Genomic DNA, 19,401 nt, shown 5'->3' on the forward strand with positions numbered 1-19,401 from the left:
CTCTGGGGGTAGAGGAAGCCTGGCTTCATCCTGCTTCATCTTGCCCTCCCACTGGAACAGAAGTTGAGCAGCAGCATCTGCAAGACCTCCCTCCTCCCAAAGAGCCAGGGTACTGGCCACAAGGCAATGATAATGTCCGAAAAACTGTAAAGATGAGCGGGAGGTTCAAGAGGTGTAGAAGCACTGGGAAGAGCTGGTTCAGAAATACCGGTCCACTTTGCCACACTGCACACTGCAAGCTTCTATGGGGTAAGCTGCAATCAATACACACCTGGCCCACAGAGAGGACAATGTCAGGAAAAGGCTCTAGTGTCTGGCTTTTATTGGTTGCTTGTTTTCTCAAACCCAGCATTTAAAAAAGTCACCTGAGGTGGTAATTTAGTCGGGTGGAGATTGGGGGTGGGACAGTGGTCTCTTAGGAGGATGCCAGCATGACAGGATAGGTCCTTCACATGTAGTACCAGGCCAAGAGTCCAGCAGCCAGGGCCACACAGGAAGCCAAAATGAACTGGAGGCTGGGCTTCCTCAGCACAGCTATGGCTGTCCGGAAGGGGCAGTTGCTGCCCTCCAGGGCACCTGTATGCAGCACAACAGGAGACATGGCTTCAGTGGGGCCATTCACATGCCCACCCCAGGTGGGGAGCTTGGGACCTACAACCTACCTTTGTCTTGAGCGGCGTAGAAGGGGCATTTGCGCACATCTCCCTTCCCATCATGCATCGGGAGCCCATCCTCCAGAGTGTCTCTGGCTAACTTGGTGCCAGCCTGATCCAGTTCATTGAATATCTGAGAAGGCAGAAATCAAGGAGCCATCCCTCTACCATGTGCAGACTCTGCTTTTGGAGAACTCCCTTGCTGCTCCACCACCAATACAGAGGGAGGAGCTGGAGCAGGTAGGAGGAGGAACAGCACACTAACTGCATTAATCTAACAGATGATCCTGGGAGGCATGGCTTGTCTGTGACGCTGGCACCTCACTCCATCCAGTACCTGTGGCTGCTCTCCCTGAGACTGCTGACCTTGGGCTCTGGGTATAGAAACAACCTCTATATGCTTGGCCTGAAGTAAAGGCTTCTTATAAACTATTTTTCTGGCCTTATTTGCTTACCAAGCAAGACTTCATGCTAATACTTGCTAAAAAGGAGGATATTTTCCATTTCTCAGTCCCAGCATCCTGTGATGAGAGGGAGACAGCTCTATTCTCTCAGACCCCTATGTATGCTGGACCTTATCTGCCCCAACACTACCCACAGGCTTCTACCAAGTCAGGCCTTTGTGCTGGGAACCAACCACACCTTTTGGTGGCCAATTTGGTTCCTTCACCTTCCTCTAGGATCATGCTACAGCTCATCTGTCCTCATGCTCTTGGGAAGCTCTGGATTTGTGCCCACTGCCAAAGGTCCCTCTGAAGCCCAGTCTCCTACAGAAAGAGCTGGCCCCGTGGTCAGTGCCCAGTTGTAAATACCTGCATGTTGTACTCAAAGGCCTTGTTGGCCTCCTCCACGATCTTCTCTTTGGTCTTCAAGTTCAGATCAAGGGCATTCATCCTGGCCCGATAAAACTGCTTGAACTGCTGGGCATTGTCCACATTCTCAAATAGGTAGAACTGGGTTCCTTCCCCAGTGCTGGGGAGTTTCAGTGCCCGCTGGGCCACCTTCTTAAGCACTTGCCCTCCTGAGAGGTCTCCCATGTAACGGGTATAAGCATGGGCCACCAGCAGCTCCGGCTCATTCTGCCCTATATAGTGGATCCGCTCCACATACTTCTGGGCAGCCTCAGAGCACTTCACCTGCTCTTCCCAGTTTTCACCAAAAAAATACTCCATGTCCTTGATCAGTGCCTGCTTCCGGTGCAGCTCCGTGGGGAAATACAGGGGTGTGAAGGCTGGGTGGTCCTTGTTTCGGTCCATTTCCTCCTCAAGGGCTGAGTATGTGAAGTAAAGTGCAGTAGTGGCCAGCTGTGGGGGGATGATGGAAGACTGGAAAGGGGCTGTAGGCCAGACCAGCAGGTCCAAACCCACACACTAGAGTGACTGGAGACTAAGAACCAAAACTCTTCAATTTCCTAAAGATCCACCCTATGACCCATTTTTATTTAGTGTTTTTCGAGACACAGATACTTCTGCTTCCTTTACACTATGCTATCCATAAAGCCAGGACCACCACAGCTTAACACCAAGAATGAATGAATGTTGAAAAAGGCCCAGCTTGTCTCTCAGAGGGGCTCTAGAACCACCCAGAGGACTAATTAACCTCCCCACCTCCTACCCCAACCCCAAACGAAAATTTGAAATCCAACCTCATCTGATTGAGAACCACAAACCTTAAACAGTTCCTTTTTAATGTTGCCTTTCAAGAAGTCCTTGACAAATTGGGTATTTTCTGCCCGGTCATGTGCTTCTTTGGTCCCTTCTTTCAGGAGCTCAGAAAGGTCAGCCATTCTGCAGAGATGGGTTTTATATATGTGTGTAAGAGTTAGCCCTTCCCAAAAAATGTCCACAGGATAAAATACAGACCCCCATGGTGACCAGTTGCTAAACTAGAGGAAGGAGATTCTTAGACACTTCATTCTAGCACAAATAACTAAGCATAGGGAGCTTGTCAAGGAGCACAGGGCAAACAGACATAACAATCCTTTGCAAAGACTGAGGGGGCCAGGTGTCAGAGGCTCATGCCTATAATCCTTGCTCTTCAGGAGGGTGAGATCTGGAGGTTCAAAGTCAGCCCAAGCAGGAAAGTCTGTGAGACTCATGTCCTCCAATTAACCACTCAAAAAGCTGGAAGTGGAGTTGTGGCTCAAGTGGTTGACTGCTAGCCTTGAGCAAAGCAGATAGGACATGTGGAAGACTATGGCTTCCTCATGTCTTGTGCCCAAATTGCTAGCAACCTTCCAAGTGACTGACACTTGTCTTCTGTGGCCATCTAGTGGCCAGAGAAACTCCATGCTAATTTCAGCAGCATTGGTTGGCTTCTCCAGAAATCTTTTGCCTTTAAGAAATGTTTCTCAGAAGCCATGCTGCCATCTTCCACTGTGAGTCCAGTCTCTCAGGACTATATATTAGCTGGGCCTGAGTGCAAAGATGAGATAACTGAAACACTGGGTTTGTGCTGTTTGACAAACTCACACAAGTTAAAGCTGTACTCTTGGATGAATACAGATGATAGCATTTGGGCTGGGGGAGTCATGTGCACCCACACAGTCTTAGAGAAAAATATGGCCTGCCCATGGTTCAGCCTCTGTAGACTTCTTCAAATTAGCTTGCACTACCCACATGCTAAGAATCCATTTATTAGCAATCATCTCAAGGTATAAAAAAGAACCTAACCAATAACAGGTCTCTAATGAGAGACTACAAACATTGATATCAAGGCCCTGTAATTTGAGGCTACAGAAAATTGGTTCTTTTTTTTTTTTTTTGCCAGTCCTGGGCCTTGGACTCAGGGCCTGAGCACTGTCCCTGGCTTCTTTTTGCTCAAGGCTAGCACTCTGCCACTTGAGCCACAGCACCACTTCTGGCCATTTTCTATATATGTGGTGCTGGAGAATCGAAACCAGTCCACTAGAAAACTGGTTCTAACAGTAAGAAAAAGGGCTGGGAATATAGCCTAGTGGTACAGCCTCATATACATGAAGCCCTGAGTTCAATTCCCCAGCACCATATATATAGAAAGTGGCCAGAAGTGGCGCTGTGGCTCAAATGGTAGAATGCTAGCTTTGAGCAAACAGAAGCCAGGAACAGTGCTCAGGCTGAGTCCAAGCCCCAGGGCTAGCAAAAAAACAAGCAAACAAACAAACAAAAGTAATTAAGAAAAAGTCTGCTTTAGAATTCACCTTCTACATTTTAAGAGAAAAGAGTTAGGCTCTGCCTCTGATTATCCACTTCTTGGCTGAGATGAAAAACGCTGAGGTTGAGAAAAAAGGACAGGAATACTATTAAAGACACAACTCAGCACTCCCAGCCTGCCTCCTTGGGCAACAGAATAGAGGAAATGAGGAACACTGAGCAGTTGGGGTTGGACATGAGCCCTGTAGTATAATGAAGCATCAAGGGACCAGTGCTTAGGACTCCTCACTACTTCCCAGGGGTACCAGCTGATGAAATCAACTGTGTTGGGCAAGGCAGGCACTATGCCCTCTTGACCAGATGCAGTCAGATCCCACTGCTCACCTGGCATGGTTTTCCTTTTCTGAGGCCACAGAGTTCTTTTTCTCTGACTCGTCCACCCCCTCAGAGGGTTCCACTTCCGCTGACATTGTTGCTGAGTGATTCTTGCTACCTCACTCTGGTCCTGTAAAGACAGAAGGAGCCAGTCATTTAGCATCCCTGGCACTCACTTGGCTAAATGCCTATCCACTCTACCCTCTGAGCCAGCACAACCAAGGAGTTGTTATACCCCTGCACCTCAGAGTTGTTTTCTCCATGATTAAGCTTTCCCATTATTAGACATATTACAAAATAGATATATCTACATATGGACAATGGATTAGATAACTAGATTATATGGACATTGAACCTGTTCTCAACAGGTAAGTACTGAGGCATTCAGAAGGAACATCCTACTGTCAGTCAACCAGAAGGATATGTGTGTGGACATGTGTGATTACCTGTAATCCTAGCTACCCGAGACTGAGATCTGAAGATCACAGTTCAAAGCCAGCCCAGACAGGAAAGCCTATGAAACTTTGATCTCCAATCAACCAGCAAAAAAACAGAAGTGTAGGTATGGCTCAAGTGGCAGAACACCAATCAAGGGAAAAAGCTTCCAGATCCCGAGTTCAAGACCCAGTATTCTCCCCCTCGCCCCGCCCCACAATGTACCAATAATTTTTTTGTATTATTGTTACAGTTCATCTGTGTGTTTGCAACTGTCAAAATTTAAAGCTACCAAAACATACATTAAAAAAACAACAACACAACACTGCAGTAGTACCCATCTTGACAAGCAACCCAACGCTTCCATGTTGCCACAACAACTGTACCTGAGACCAGGGTTCCTGTTCGTGTGTTTGGGCCAGATAGCCTCATGCAGTGTGTGACAGGAATGCGGCGTTGACTGGAATTAGTTCACCAAACTGCACCCAGCAGCTCTCCTGTAGAGCAGATCAGCTCACAAAGTACCCAACAAGCCTGTGTCAGCTACATGTGAGTCACCTGCACACTAACTGTCCCAGCCTACTCAAGACTCAGCTGAAAGAGATAATAAACTGGCCAATGAATTCCCACTGCCTGCTCTAAGGGCTGAGCCTTCGTCAGGCTGGGAAATACAGTCCCACATGACAAGCTCATCCTCTGTCCCTGGAGGCTTCCAGTTGGCAGTGTAAGGGGCAGCCCACTTGGGGAACTTTCCAGCTCAATATCAATAACTAATAAGGTCACAGAGACAGTACCAACATTCTCTGTCAGGGCAAATTAGACCAAGAAAAGAAGAAAGCTTAATTTTCTACCTCAGTCAGTATTTTGCTAAGTGTGTTCTACAAGCTGTATGTAGGAACAGCTGTCAAGGAAGCACAAGAAATGTAAGAAGCCAGGCACCAGTAGCTCACACATGTAATCCTTGTTATTCATGAGGCTGATAACTAAGGATTGTGGTTTGAAGCCTGAGTTAGAAGTAGAGTTGAGATTCAAATGGTAAGAGTGCCAGCAATGATCTTGAGGTCTGAGGTTTAAACCCTAGTACCTGTGTGTGTACACACACACACACACAGCCCTTACAGGGATGTAGCTTGATGCTAGATCACTTGCTTAGCATGCTTGAAGATCTGTCTCTAGCACTGTTAAAAAAAAAATCTGCCTTACCCCACCAGTTAATGTATTGGTACATATATATATCCAACCCAAGTTTCCTCTAAGCATCTAGCTACATTCTTTTTTTTTTTTTGCCAGTCCTGGGGCTTGAACTCAGGGCCTGAGCACTGTCCCTGGCTTCCTTTTTCTCAAGGCTAGCACTCTACCACTTGAGCCACAGCGCCACTTTTTTTTGGGGGGGGTCAGTCCTGGGCCTTGGACTCAGGGCCTGAGCACTGTCCCTGGCTTCTTTTTGCTCAAGGCTAGCACTCTGCTACTTGAGCCACAGCACCACTTCTGGCCATTTTCTGTATATGTGGTGCTGGGGAATTGAACCCAGGGCCTCATGTATACGAGGCAAGCACTCTTGCCACTAGGTCATATCCCCAGCCCCACAGCGCCACTTTTAACTTTTTCTGTTTATGTGGTGCTGAGGAATTGAACCCAAGGCTTCATGAATGCTAGGCAAGCACTCTACTGCTAAGCCACATTCCCAGCCCCTCTAGCTACATTCTTTTTTGGTTATTATAGGGAATGCCTGGTGTGTTCAGCAGTCTTTCAATAGGATCAATTATAAAAATTAAGTGAGGGGCTGGGGATATGGCCTAGCGGCAAGAGTGCTTGCCTCGTATACTTGAAGCCCTGGGTTCGATTCCCCAGCACCACATATACAGAAAATGGCCAGAAGTGGCGCTGTGACTCAAGTGGCAGAGTGCTAGCCTTGAGCAAAGAGAAGCCAGGGACAGTGCTCAGGCCCTGAGTCCAAGGCCCAGGACTGGCCAAAAAAAAATTAAGTGAGACCAGGACAGCACAATGTTTGCTACATGGTAAGCACTAAATATATGTCACTGATTGTGTTGGTGTATGTGTTTAACCCAGAACTTCATGCATACAAGTGCTCTACCACTGAGCTACATCCATAGCTCCTGTATTGAGGGATAGTGATGTCTAAGAACACTCAAAAAAAAAAAATCAAAATAGAAAATGGACTTTCTTGACCCTAAAGCACTCGCTTCTGCATAAGGCTGATAAACTGCTGGTGGTGGTTCATGGCGGTAATCCTAGCTACTCAGTAGGCTGCGATTGGAGGATCGTGGTTCAAAGCCAGCTCAAGCAGGAAAGTCCATGAGATTCTTATCTCCAATTAACCACCAGAAAACTGGGAGTATCACTGTGGCTCAAAGTGGTATAGCACTAGCCCTGAGCACAAAAGCTCAGGGACCATGCCCAGGCCCCATGTTCAAGCCCTACAACTGAAAGGAAGGAAAAAAAAAAAAAGGCTGATGAACTACATGGTGCACAGAACAGTCCAGAAGAGTACACAGGCAAACAGTCTCACGTGGAAAAGAATGTGAATGTAGAGATGCTTCCTTAAGGACTGATGCAGCACAGACAGCACACTGGCAAGACACCAGCTAAGTGAAGGGTCTGTGTTGTATATAATACCAGTTTTCTGGTATAAAATTTGGTTTTAGCTTTCTTCAGATTTGACTTATATGGCTCAAAGTGGTACAGTGTAAGTCTACAGTGAAAAAGCTAAGCAAGAGCAAGAGGCCCTACCTAAGTTAAGGCCACAATAATGACACCAAAAAGAGGAGGAAAAAAGCTAGGTACTGGTGGTTCATGCCTATATCTCCTACCTACTCAGTAGGTTGATATCTGAAAGATTGTGCTTTTGAGGCCAGCTAGGGCAAATAAGTTCACTAGATTCCATCTCCAAAATAGCCAGCAAGAAAGCAGGGGTGGAGGTATGGCTCAAGTGGTAGAGTGCCAGTGAAACACAACCTTGAGTTCAAACTCCAATTCTGTCAAGAGGGAAAAAAAAAAGATTCAAAGTTGCTACTTCCTGCTTTCCAACACTCACCTTGACACTCTCAGATCACAGGGCAACCTGAGATTGTTCCTACTTTTGTTAACTAACAAGGTAGCCCAAGGTTGATCCCAAAAAGGAAGATGGCATACCCCACCACTCAGTGCCTGGAGAAAATTTGCCAGACTTCCAGGCCTTGGTGGACAGTGAAGCTACAAGGACTCCCAGACACCTCTACACAAAAGGAGGTCACAATAGGATCAGCACATCTCTATAGCACCCACTACCATAGTAACTAGACAGAAAAATAATTTCAAGAATCTAAAAGTATATCAACTGTACTGAGTACTTTAAAGTCCAATCAATCCTATCTTTGTGCTCCTGAAAATATATGATACCTTGGAAACAGAAGTACATAGATAGACAATATGCTCATAGAAACTTCCTGTTACGATCAGCTTCCAGGGCTGGGAATAAGGCCTAGTGGTAAAGTATTTGCCTCGTATACACGAAGCCCTGGGTTTGATTCCTCAGCACCACGTATATAGAAAAAGCCAGAAGGGGAGCTGTGGCTCAAGTAGTAGAGTGCTAGCCTTGAGCAAAAAGAAGCCAGAAACAGTGCTCAGGCCCTGAGTTCAAGCCCCAGAACTGGCAAAAACCAAACCAAAACAAAAAAAATAAATAAAAGATTAGCTTCCAATTATTATAACCTATAATCCTAGCTACTCAGAAGGGTGAGACCTGAGGATTATGGTTCAAAGCCACCCTGGGTAGGAAAGTCTGTGAGACTCTTAGCTCCAATTAACTACACACACAATAAAAAATAAAATAAAATAAATTTAAAAAGGCTGTGGGCAAAAAAACTTAGGGATAGCACACAAGCCCTGAGTTCAAGCCTCAGTATTGGCTCAAAACAAAGAGTTTAGGGAATTTTATGCCCAGGATGGCACTGAACCACATTCTTCTGAGTACCTAGGATTATAGGCATGAACCACTAGAGCACAGCCAGTTTATCTATTTTATAGAGGAGATTCCATTTTTCTACCTAGGCTGGCTTTGAACCAGCTAAGATTACAAGAATGAGTGACTAGTGCCCAGGAAACTTACTTTTTCAGACAAAAATCTTAATAAAAACAGCTGTTAGTAATACAGATTACTCATAACACATCTCATAACCACAGTTAAAAGGCAGAAAATCACAGTGACAGAGCCGTTACTTAGCTAATGGACTTTCAACTGACTTTCTAGGAAAGCATTCCAGAAACTAGCTCTTCACTGAAGCTTTCAGCATTAAAGGGAAGATGTAATATATTACTCTGTATTATCTATGTGAAAAACTTCCAGAGCTGTGCTGTTTACCTTCCTCACTGTAGAATATTCTCAGAAAACAGCCTCTCCAAGTTAAGTTAGTGATGATTCAATATCCATATGACTGCCATATGTGACTATTAACTTAAACATACATTTTAAGTATTTGCATTGTAATATACATCCCCTATGACATGGAGAGAGAATCCTACCAGCAGGAAGTTTCCAGAAGCTGGGTTCAACATGTCTAATAACACTAAGCATGCAAGTCTTTTGTTTTGAACTGTATAAGCAGTCTTCATATTGAACGGTGCAAGCTGCAGTAGGTACTCACAAAGGTTAACTGAAATGAGCCAAGGGAGAAAAGCCACTGGCCACATGGAGACCAAAAGGCAACACAAGGTTCAGCCATAAACTCCTCACATGCACAACCAAGAGTAAATCTTGGATCTGCTATATCAGCCGAATGACCCCAGAATAACTACTTAATTTCTCAGTTTCTTTTTTTTTTTTGGTAACAATTCTACATACAAATTTAAGTCATAAGATTTGACTTAAATAAGTTATTTAAATCACAAGATTATGAAATTAACATGTGCCAACATGCTCCTATAATTCCAGCATTAAGGAAGCAAAGGTAAAGAGGATCAGGAATTTGAGTCCAGCCTATACAGCAAGAGCCTGCCTCAAAAAACAAAAACAAAGTAGAACGATATGTCATAAAAGCTCTATGCCATATGATGCTAATTTGTAAACTGAAAAATGTCACTTAAAAGTTAAAATGAACATATATCTCCAAACAGGAAACAGTATCAGCCGGGATATTGCTGAGTATCTGACAGTGCACAGACAGTACCCACACCCACACCCAAACATCAATAATACAAAGTTGAGAAACCCTGCTTGGGCTACAAAAGCAGTTTGCTAAGGGAGTTCAAAAAAAGGACATCAAGGGCTGGGAATGTGGCTTAGTGGTAGAGTGCTTGCCTAGCATGCACAGAAGCCCTAGGTTGGATTCCTCAGTACCACATAAACAGATAAAAGTTGAAAGTGGTGCTGTGGCTCAAGTGATAGAACACTATATTGAGCACAGAGAGGCTCAGGGACAATGCCCAAGCCCTGAGTTCAAGCCCCAAGACTAGAAAAGAAAAAAAAGGACATCAAATCTAATAAGCCTTCATTAGTTCACAGAAAGACAGGATGAGATTTTAGCACTAAGTCTTAAATCACTCATCTCACTTTTTTTTTTTTTTTTTTTTTGGCCAGTCCTGGGGCTTGGACTCAGGGCCTGAGCACTGTCCCTGGCTTCTTTTTGCTCAAAGCTAGCACTCTGCCACTTGAGCCACAGCACCACTTCTGGCCGTTTTCTGTATATGTGGTGCTGGGGAATTGAACCCAGGGCCTCATGTATAGGAGGCAAGCACTCTTGCCACTAGGCCATATCCCCAGCCCTCATCTCACTTTTATCAACCTCTTTTACAGAGATTTTTATTAGCGGGTAGGGCAACTTGGCACTGCTCACAGACAAGAGAAGAGTCACAGTTCCTTCCTTGGGAAAAGGCTTCATTGCTATGTGGGTCACTAGAAGTCAAACCTGTGATTACTGACTTCTTTGTGGGATGGAACCTAAAACTAGAAGAAATCTATCATTTATCAGTATGGTGTCTGACTATTAAGTAGGCTAAGAATCAGAAGAACTAAATTCTACTTAATCAGATTTTAGTAGACTTTCCATACAGATACTCCAGCTTCTCTAGAACTTCTGGTGCCTGGCCACGTCTGTCTTTTTTTTTTTGCCAGTCCTGGGGCTTGAACTCAGGGCCTGAGCACTGCCTCCAGCTTCTTTTTGCTCAAGGCTAGCACTCTACTACTTGAGCCACAGCTCCCCTTCTGGCTTTTTCTATATATGTGGTGCTGAGGAATTGAACCCAGGGCTTCATGTATACGAGGCAAGCACTCTACCACTAGGCCTATTTCCAGCCCCACATCTGTATTTTTGTTAGTTAACTGAAGATGAGTCTTATAGGCTTTTCTGTCCAGGCTGACATTGTTATCCTCAGATCCCCTTGAGTTGTTAGGATTACAGGCTGGGTGGCTGAGGCCTGTATGTCTTAAGAGAAGCAGCAGGAGGAAGCTAGTCACAGATTACACAAGTTGATAGCAGCTTTCTGACAACTTTCATGCCTGATTTCCAATAGTTCAATAGTACCTTCATGACCTCCCAGGAAGCATGTGGTTTCTGTGTCTTCAACTCATTCCATCCCCAACCATCCTTTGTACCCTTAACCCTATGTGGTAGCGTGATAAAAGCCCTTCCAGATGGCAGACCTGAACCTTAAATAAACTCTACCTTCAAGACATTTTCAGTGAGGGTGCTGGGACCTCAGGCAGTGCCACCTTTCCTGGGAATTAGATAAGACCACGGCATCCAAGTAGGAACAAGATGTCCTTTGGACTAGCACTAACATAAGCCCAGGACAGCTGGGCTTCTGGGAAAGTCTGTTTGTTTACTAAGGAATGTCCTTGGTTCTGCCTTTCATCCAAATACCTCCCTGAAGATAGGGAAGAAGAGTATTTACCAAAACAGCCTAGCCCTTTTTTGTGGTACTGGAGTCTGAACTCAGGGCCTTGCACTTACCTGTAGGCAGGCAGTCTACCACTTGAGAGCCATGCCCCAGATATTTGAGTGGTACTGGTGATTAAACATGCTCACACATGCTAAGCATGTGTGCCCTCACCAGTCCTGGAGCTTGAACTGTCCTTTAGCTTTTGCACTCAAGGACAGTGCTCTATTTCTTAAACCACACATCCATTTCTATGGCCTCGATGAGTGATCAAGCTTATTTACTTGGACCTCTGCTTCATCTTTCTTTTTTGGAACTTCAGCCTGCATGCACATTGGGCTCTCATGGTCCAGAGGTTTCTAAGAAGATGGAGCTAAAGCTAAGAGTCTTAGTATTATGTTACTCTGTAGATTTGTACAGTATTTAAGTAGAATTTAAAAAGAAATGAAAATGGTGTGTGTGTGGGAGTTTGCCTCACCCCTATCTCAAACAACTAAAAAAAGGCAAATGCAAAAGTAGAAAAGCATAATCTACAGCAGCTAGCCACACAGCACTTTTCTTTTATGGGACCCATTTACTGTCTTTTTATTAAGCTTTTCAAAGTTGGACAAATATGACCTTCAGCACATTTGGGAATTTCTTTGAAGTTAATAAATAACCAAGTGTGCGATGGAGGAGGAATGAAGTAGGTTTGTATGTGTGGTGGTCTTGTGGTTTGTTTTGTTTGGTAATTTGCTAATTATCAGGATACCTGCTATTACAAAGCAAAAGGAAGGCCGGATTCTGCTGGTCTTCCAACACAAAAAGATGATATAGCTAAGTGGCACAGAACTTGCCTACCATACATGAAGCCCTAAAGGGATTTGGTTTTGTTTTGTGTTTTTTTCATCACACACACAAAAGAAGGAAAGGAGTGAAGGTTTATGTCTTCTAGACGGAGTTAGAGGGCATCTTGGACTCTACTTCCCTCTATTTCCTTTTCTCATCTTCTCTTCAATAGAACTACCTAGGACCCTTTCTTAATATTGTCACGGAGTCTTCTCCTGCTCCCTCTTGCCCCTCTAGACTGCACTGGAAACAGTTCATCTGCCTCAGCACACAATGGTCTTGCTAGAAAGAACAGCTCAAATATCTATGAAAGCGGATGGCTACTGGCACTAGGTATGTTGAAATTAACTACAGCAATGACATACCACTTATTTCCATAACAACACTACATATTATCAACATTGTGTTCATGAGCTCTGTGACTACAAAGAAGGCTAAGGTCCCACTTTGGACTTCAAACAGCACTGGCCTACCATGTATGAGGCCTACTCTAAAGAAAAAGATAAATGGACATTTCTTGAACTCTGACACTGCCCCTGAGCTCTTCAGCTCAAGGCAAGTGCTCTACCACTTGAGCCTCAGCTCTGCTTTTCAGCTTTCCCACCTGGGCTGGCTTCAAACCATAATCCTCAGATCTCAGCCTGAGTAGCTAGGATTAAAGGCATGAACCACAGATGCTTGGCTCCTAGAGCAATTCTGATTTCAAATATCCTTTTCCACCTATTCTTCACTACACCTGTATGTTTGAACCATGAGTCTGTTCATGTTTGGTAGGAAAAATATGATCATCACAGCTATTTAAGAAGCAAGCCAGTCAACTAGATCGACTGAAATCAACTAGCATATAAAAAGTAATAATAAAAAAATCAAATAGCATGATGTCAAATTGTTTTAATCATGCCGGCACCTTCCACAGCCCCAGCATACATAGTCTTTAATGATAAGCTCTTAAGTAACTGTAGGATTGAAAATGAAATCAGAGTCTCCTAAAACTAAGACAGCTCATCAGGAGAAAGGTACAAGCTTCCAACACTTAAAAAAGACAAGGCAAGGGGGCTGGGAATGTGGCTTAGCAGTAGAGTGCTTGCCTACCACGCATGAAGCCCTGGGTTCGATTCCTGAGCATCACAGCTAGAAGTGGCACTATGGCAAAAAGAAGCCAGGGACAGTGCTCAGGCCCTGAGTCCAAGCCCCAGGACTGCCGCACCCCACCCCACCCCCAAAAAAAGGCTGGGAAAACTAGTTACAGGACACCAGTCTCTGTTCTGCCATCCTTCCCCGAAGCCCTTTCGAAGTTACTGAAAACTATGACAATAATTAGGCCTGTGATACTCCTGAGAAATAAACAAATCTATTCGCGTGACAAAAATTAATTTTCCCACTAAGCAGAAAGAAGAGACTATCTGTCTAGTTGGCCTGTGGCACACAGAGTGACAGCACAGTTATCACCACACAACAATCACCTCTTTCTTCTTTTACTATGCCTTTCTTCATGTATCCTATTAACTTACTTCTATGAACCCTGTCCATTCATACCCTCTTCTGTGCAGTAGGTGCTTTAGTCAAGGGAACCCCAAACAAGAGTCAACTAGAAACTCTTAAAAGCCAGACTTCCAGTCATAATCTCAAATTTGCCAGTCAGGAGTTTGGAAACCTGGTCTTAGATCAACAAGCATCATTTGAAGGCACCAGAGACTTTAACATTCACGAAGTATTACTAGCCTCTTTTCTTTCTTTTTTTCTTTTTTTGCCAGTACTGGGGCTTGGACTCAGGGCCTGGGCACTGTCCCTGGCTTCTTTCTGCTCAAAGCTAGCACTCTACCTCTTGAGTCATGGCAGCACTTCTGGCTTTTTCTGTTTATGTGGTGCTGAGGAACTGAACCCAGGGCTTCATGTGTGATAAGCAAGCACTCTACCGCTAAGCCACATTCCCAGCCCTGTAGCCTCTTTTCAATTTTTGGCAGTACTAGAGTTTGAACTCAGGAGCTTGCTAGAGCCTCTACTCTTTGAACCCTATCTGTAGCCCTTTTTCCACTGTCACTTTTCATATAGGGTCTTGCTGTTTGCTGAGGTTGAATCCTCCCATTTATGCTTCATGCACAACTGGGATGACAAGCATATGGCACCACACTCAGCTTTTTTTTTTTTTTTTTTTTTTTTTGCCAGTCCTGGGCCTTGGACTCAGGGCCTGAGCACTGTCCCTGGCTTCTTTTTGCTCAAGGCTAGCACTCTGCCACTTGAGCCACAGCGCCACTTCTGGCCATTTTCTTTTTTTCTTTTTTTTTGGTGAGATTTAATTTAATTTAATTAATTAATTGAAATTGTTTTGCCAGTCCTGGGGCTTGGACTCAAGGCCTGAGCACTGTCCATGGCTTCTTTTTGCTCAAGGCTAGCACTCTGCCACTTGAGCTACAGCGCCACATCTGGCCTTTTCTATATATGTGGTGCTGGGGAATCGAACCCAGGGCTTCATGCATGCTACGCAAGCACTCTACCACAGAGCCACATTCCCAGCCCCACTTCTGGCCATTTTCTATATATGTGGTGCTAGGGAATCAAACCCAGGGTTTCATGTATACGAGGCAAGCGCTCTTGCCACTAGGCCTTATTCCCAGCCCCACACTCAGCTTTTTATTAGCTAATAGTCCTTGATTTAAAATATTTGCTTAGCATAATTATACTGCTTTAAGAATATAGAGTTAAGGCTGGGAATATGGCCTAGTGGCAAAAGTGCTTGCCTCGCATACATGAAGCCCTGGGTTCAATTGCCCAGCACCACATATATAGAAAAAGGCCAAAAGGGCGCTGTGGCTCAAGTGGCAGAGTGCTAGCCTTGAGCAAAAAGCAGCCAGGGACAGTGCTAAGGCCCTGAGTCCAAGGCCCAGGACTGGCAAAATAAATAAATAAATAAAACAACCCTGAAAAAAAAAAAAACCAAACAACACCAAATAGCAAGGCTCTTGGTTCAATTCCCCTTAACATAGAAGAATAAAACAAAACAGAACCCCACAACTAATGTTATTATTAAAGAAAAGACGGAGAAGCCTGGCCCCAGTGGCTTATGCCTATAATCCTACTCAAGAGGCTGAGATTTGAGAATCTTTTATGTGTTGTGTACAAACGGGGATGTAGCCTAGAAGTTTTACTTATTATTTTGGCAGAACTGAGGATCAAACCCAGGGCTTTGGGCATGCTAGGTAAGCATGCTACTACTGAGGTACATCTCATCTCTAGAATTCTTGGTTCTGCATTGGCTACTATCAGAGAAAAAGGTTATTATCAGTTATGTTTACAACTTTTTAGTTAACTATGACCAGCAACATAGAAGGTAATTTATAGTTCAAATTTTTCATCTTTTTTTCACCAAGGAGTGAATTCTACATTTCACACCAAAACATACAATTCCAATTTCTAAAAGATCTGTTCCCTGGAGGAATGACATTCCAATTTGTAGTGCAATCTACATGCAGAGCCCAACTGTCCTATAAAGAGAATCATCAATTTTTCAAAGGAAAACTGAAAGCTGAAGGCAGCGCCCTAAGTGTCTTATTGAGGGATAAGCTAAAAGTAATGAACACTCAACTTTTTCTAACTCACTGGTATTGTCATTTCTAGTCATTCCTGATTCCTTTGACTCAACAGCAGCTCAACTTATTGGCCCAAGCAAAGGAAAAAAGGAAGTCAAGTCAGGCAATGGAGGAATCACAGGATTTCCTAGTTGGATTAGGTCATTCAATGAACACAAGACCCACATATTCCCACACCCTCATCAGTATTTTGGCTCAAGGACTATTTTTGGAAACTTCTTCCATTTTTTTTAACCAGGTAAACGTATAAATGTCTTATCTGTGAACTCATAAACAAAGATTATCATCTTGTTATATGTTTAAAATCCTAGTGAATAAACACACACTAACCTATATTCCTTATTCCCATTCCCAAAGAAACTAAGAAATTTTAATAAAAATTGTAATCAAAACACACCAGCTATGGCCAGCCACTGCTGACTGACACCTGTCATCCTAGCTACTCAGGAGGCTGAGATCTAAGGATTAAAAAACAGTCAAAGCAGAAAAGTTCAAGAGACTTTTATCTCAAAACAACTAGAAAAAAAGCCAGATGCAGAAGTGTGGCTCAAGTGGTTGAGCACCAGCCTTAAGTTAAAAAGCCAAGAGTGTGAGACCCTGAGTTTAAGCCTCAGTATTGAGTGCACACATGCATGTGTACCATCCCCCACACACACACATATACACATTCACACATTGGTTGTCTGGCACCATTGACTCACCTGTAATCTTAGCTACTCAGGAGGATGAATGGGAGTATCCCAGTCCAAAAACAAATGGGACAAAAAGGTCCAAGAGACTGTCTCCAATTACCAGCAAAATGCCAACTGGAGGTGTGGCAGAGTACTAGTCATGAGCAATCAAGCTGAGAAAGAATATAAGGCACTGAGTTCAAGCCCCACTATTGGGGGGCTGGGGATATGGCATAGTGGCAAGAGAGCTTGCCTCGTATACATGAGGCCCTAGGTTTGATTCCCCAGCACCACATATACAGAAAACCACCAGAAGTGGCGCTGTGGCTCAAGTGGCAGAGTGCTAGCCTTGAGCAAAAGGAAGCCAGGGACAGTGCTCAGGCCCTGAGTCCAAGCCCCAGGACTGGCCAAAACAAAACAAAACAAACAAAAAAAAGCAAACAAGCTACACTATTGGTGCAAACAAAACAAAACAAAGCAAAAAACACTGGTTAGGGCAGGTTCATTAAGCATGCCAGTAATCCCAGCTCAAGTCAGCCTGGGCTACATGGAAATAGCTATATTCACAAAAAGAAGAGGGGGGCTGGGAATATGGCCTAGTGGCAAGTGTACTTGCCTCATAACAAAAGAAGAGGGGCTGGGAATATGGCCTAGTGGTAAAGTGCTCACCTCGTATACATGAAGCCCTGGGTTCGATTCCTCAGCACCACATGTATAGAAAAGGGCCAGAAGGGGCACTGTGGCTCAAATGGTAGAGTGCTAGCCTTGAGCAAAAAAAGAAGCTCAGGCCCTGAGTTCAAGCCCCAGGACTGGCAAAAAAACAAAACAAAACAAAAGAAGAAGAAGAAGCCTGGTGCTGTCTGTAATCCTAGCTACTCAGAAGGCTGAGATCCAAGGATCCTGGTTCAAAGACAGCCTGAGAAGGAAAGGCCTTGAGACTCTTATCTCCAATTAACCACCAGAAAACAGGAAGTGGTGCTGTGGCTGAAGAGCTTAGGGACAGCACTCAGGCCCAGAGGTCAAGCCCCATGACTGGCAAAGAAGAAAGCAAGCAAATAACAAGCAAAAAAGCCCACATATACACATGCAAGAGGCCATAGATTTCATCTCCTCAGCAAAAACTGAAATACACTTGTTAATGAAATTCAAAGGCACAAAACAATTTCACTTCCTTTTACTTGACAGGATTGAAGGAAGACCACTTTCCAATTTTTACAAGAGCACAGTATCTACCTGGAGCCAAACTGTCAGGTTCAAGTTCACCTGTGCCATCTTCTTGTTTGGAGGATGTAGGTCAAGTTACTTCCCATGAGTCTCTTATTGATCTCATTTTACAGATAGGAGAAATGATCAACTCACAAGGTTCAGGGCAGGCTTGAGAGCAAGAGATCTCTTCAATTATAGAGCATTATAAAAGGTTACCTTTCAAACCCGGTCTTGTCCAGTTTATGGCATCATCAACAAAGCACAGTAAGGAAGAACAGCCACAGGCCACGACAATTGGTCCTTCAGAACCAATTTAAGTGGCTTGACACAGACAGGCCTCTTGCAACGATGGTGCAAGGCAGTCCTGGCAGCTTTTACAAGGCAATTAAGACACTTAGTGCACAACATTTAGGAGGTGACCGGTGAACTCCTAATCCAGACTAACCAGCTGCACCTACAGGTCATTGCTCCTCTTGCCAAATTCTGCACTAAAGGGTATCGGACAAACTGGACAGGCTCACGTGAGCCTGTAATCTTAGCTACTCAGGCGGCCGAGATCTGAGGACTGTGAGGTTCAAAGCTAGCCGAGTAGGAAAGTCTGTTGACTCAACACCGGAAAGGTGGAAGTGGAGCTGTAGGTCTAGTGGTAGAGCTCCAATCTTGGGCAAAAGAAGCTCAGGGGCAGCGTCTAGGTCCTGAGTTCAAGGCCCCAGGATCTGTAAACACACATCCCCACAAAAGGACACCGGAGGTCACCCCCAAAGTCCCCACGCTGATTCAAAGGGCGCCTCCCTCGAGGTGAGTCACTTAAAGGACGGGGCTCCGGCCGGCCGCCAGCGGGGTAGGTAGCGACGCCGGGCTTCCGTGGCGGACCCCGGGGTCACCTCGTCAAGCTCACCCGGGACGCTGAGAGGGGCTGGGCCCACGGGACATCCAGGGAGCCGCTAAGGCCGCCTAGGCCCCCACCGGAAGGGCTTCGTCCTCATCTGACACCCCGACGCCACCCGGGTCCCCGCGGTCGGCCGCTCCTCCGTCTTCCTCACCGGCTTCCGGCCGCCCCCCGCCCAGCGTCCCCGCAGCCCGGAGCCCCGACTTGTTCCTGAGGAGCGCCGTCAGGTTAGGTCCTGCAGGGTCCCGGTGGCACTGCCCGAACAGCCCAGAGGAAAGCCAGGGACAGCGCGGACCACTCACCCGCAGCGAGTCCGCTTCGCAAATCCGCCAATCCCCAAGTCAGCGACTCCCTCGACTCTCTCAGCGCCGCCGCAGCCGAGCGGGCGGGCGATCGGACAGCGCGACGTGCGCACGCAGCGCGTGGGCGGGGCCTGTTCTGGACACGCCCTCAAACGACACGCCCCGTCCCCTAGGAAAGGAGGGAGGCACAAACACCAAGGACTGAGGTTGTTTAGCTTATTGGTGGAGCCCTCTCCTTGCACGGGTAGGGCAGTGGGTTCCATCCTTAGCAGCGGAAAAACGAACCCCATAATCTTGTGGGTTATCGCAAAGGCTAGATTATAAACAATACAGCAGCAGTTTTCTGACCTGATCATGTAGATGCAGTGCCAGGCTGTTCAAAAGTTGTTTCAATGCCTGCCTTGTTCCAGATACCATTTCCGGTGTTAGAATCAGCAGTGACAGCAAAACA

General features: G+C 45.3%; 1 protein-coding gene across 3 annotated transcripts; it reads right to left on the bottom strand.

Moving 5' to 3' along the window:
• Positions 1-305: 305 nt before the first annotated feature.
• On the bottom strand, positions 306-19,081 carry Hmox2 (heme oxygenase 2). 3 transcript variants are annotated; one of them, XM_048333273.1, is made up of 6 exons: positions 18,951-19,081; positions 4,169-4,289; positions 2,323-2,440; positions 1,466-1,957; positions 663-786; positions 306-576 (listed from the first exon to the last, which is right to left on the bottom strand). In XM_048333273.1, the coding sequence occupies exons 2-6, from the start codon at positions 4,252-4,254 to the stop codon at positions 449-451; spliced, it is 948 nt and encodes a 315-aa protein (XP_048189230.1). In that variant the 5' UTR covers positions 4,255-4,289; positions 18,951-19,081; the 3' UTR covers positions 306-448. The 3 variants fall into 3 exon arrangements, with proteins under 3 accessions (XP_048189230.1, XP_048189229.1, XP_048189231.1); XM_048333272.1 differs by lacking the exon at positions 18,951-19,081 and adding an exon at positions 18,746-18,884; XM_048333274.1 differs by lacking the exon at positions 18,951-19,081 and adding an exon at positions 9,116-9,134.
• Positions 19,082-19,401: the final 320 nt, after the last annotated feature.

This window comes from Perognathus longimembris, chromosome 23, assembly GCF_023159225.1.
Source record: "Perognathus longimembris pacificus isolate PPM17 chromosome 23, ASM2315922v1, whole genome shotgun sequence".
Classification (NCBI taxonomy): Eukaryota; Metazoa; Chordata; class Mammalia; order Rodentia; family Heteromyidae; genus Perognathus; species Perognathus longimembris.

Excerpts from the sequence above, each read along its gene's own strand:
- Hmox2 (XM_048333273.1), bottom strand. The coding sequence starts at position 4,254 with ATGTCAGCGGAAGTGGAACCCTCTGAGGGGGTGGACGAGTCAGAGAAA. Across the intron at positions 1,958-2,322 it reads TTAAAAAGGAACTGTTTAAG|CTGGCCACTACTGCACTTTA; the intron begins GTTTGTGGTTCT and ends ATCCCCCCACAG. Across the intron at positions 787-1,465 it reads CCTTTGAGTACAACATGCAG|ATATTCAATGAACTGGATCA; the intron begins GTATTTACAACT and ends CTGCCTTCTCAG.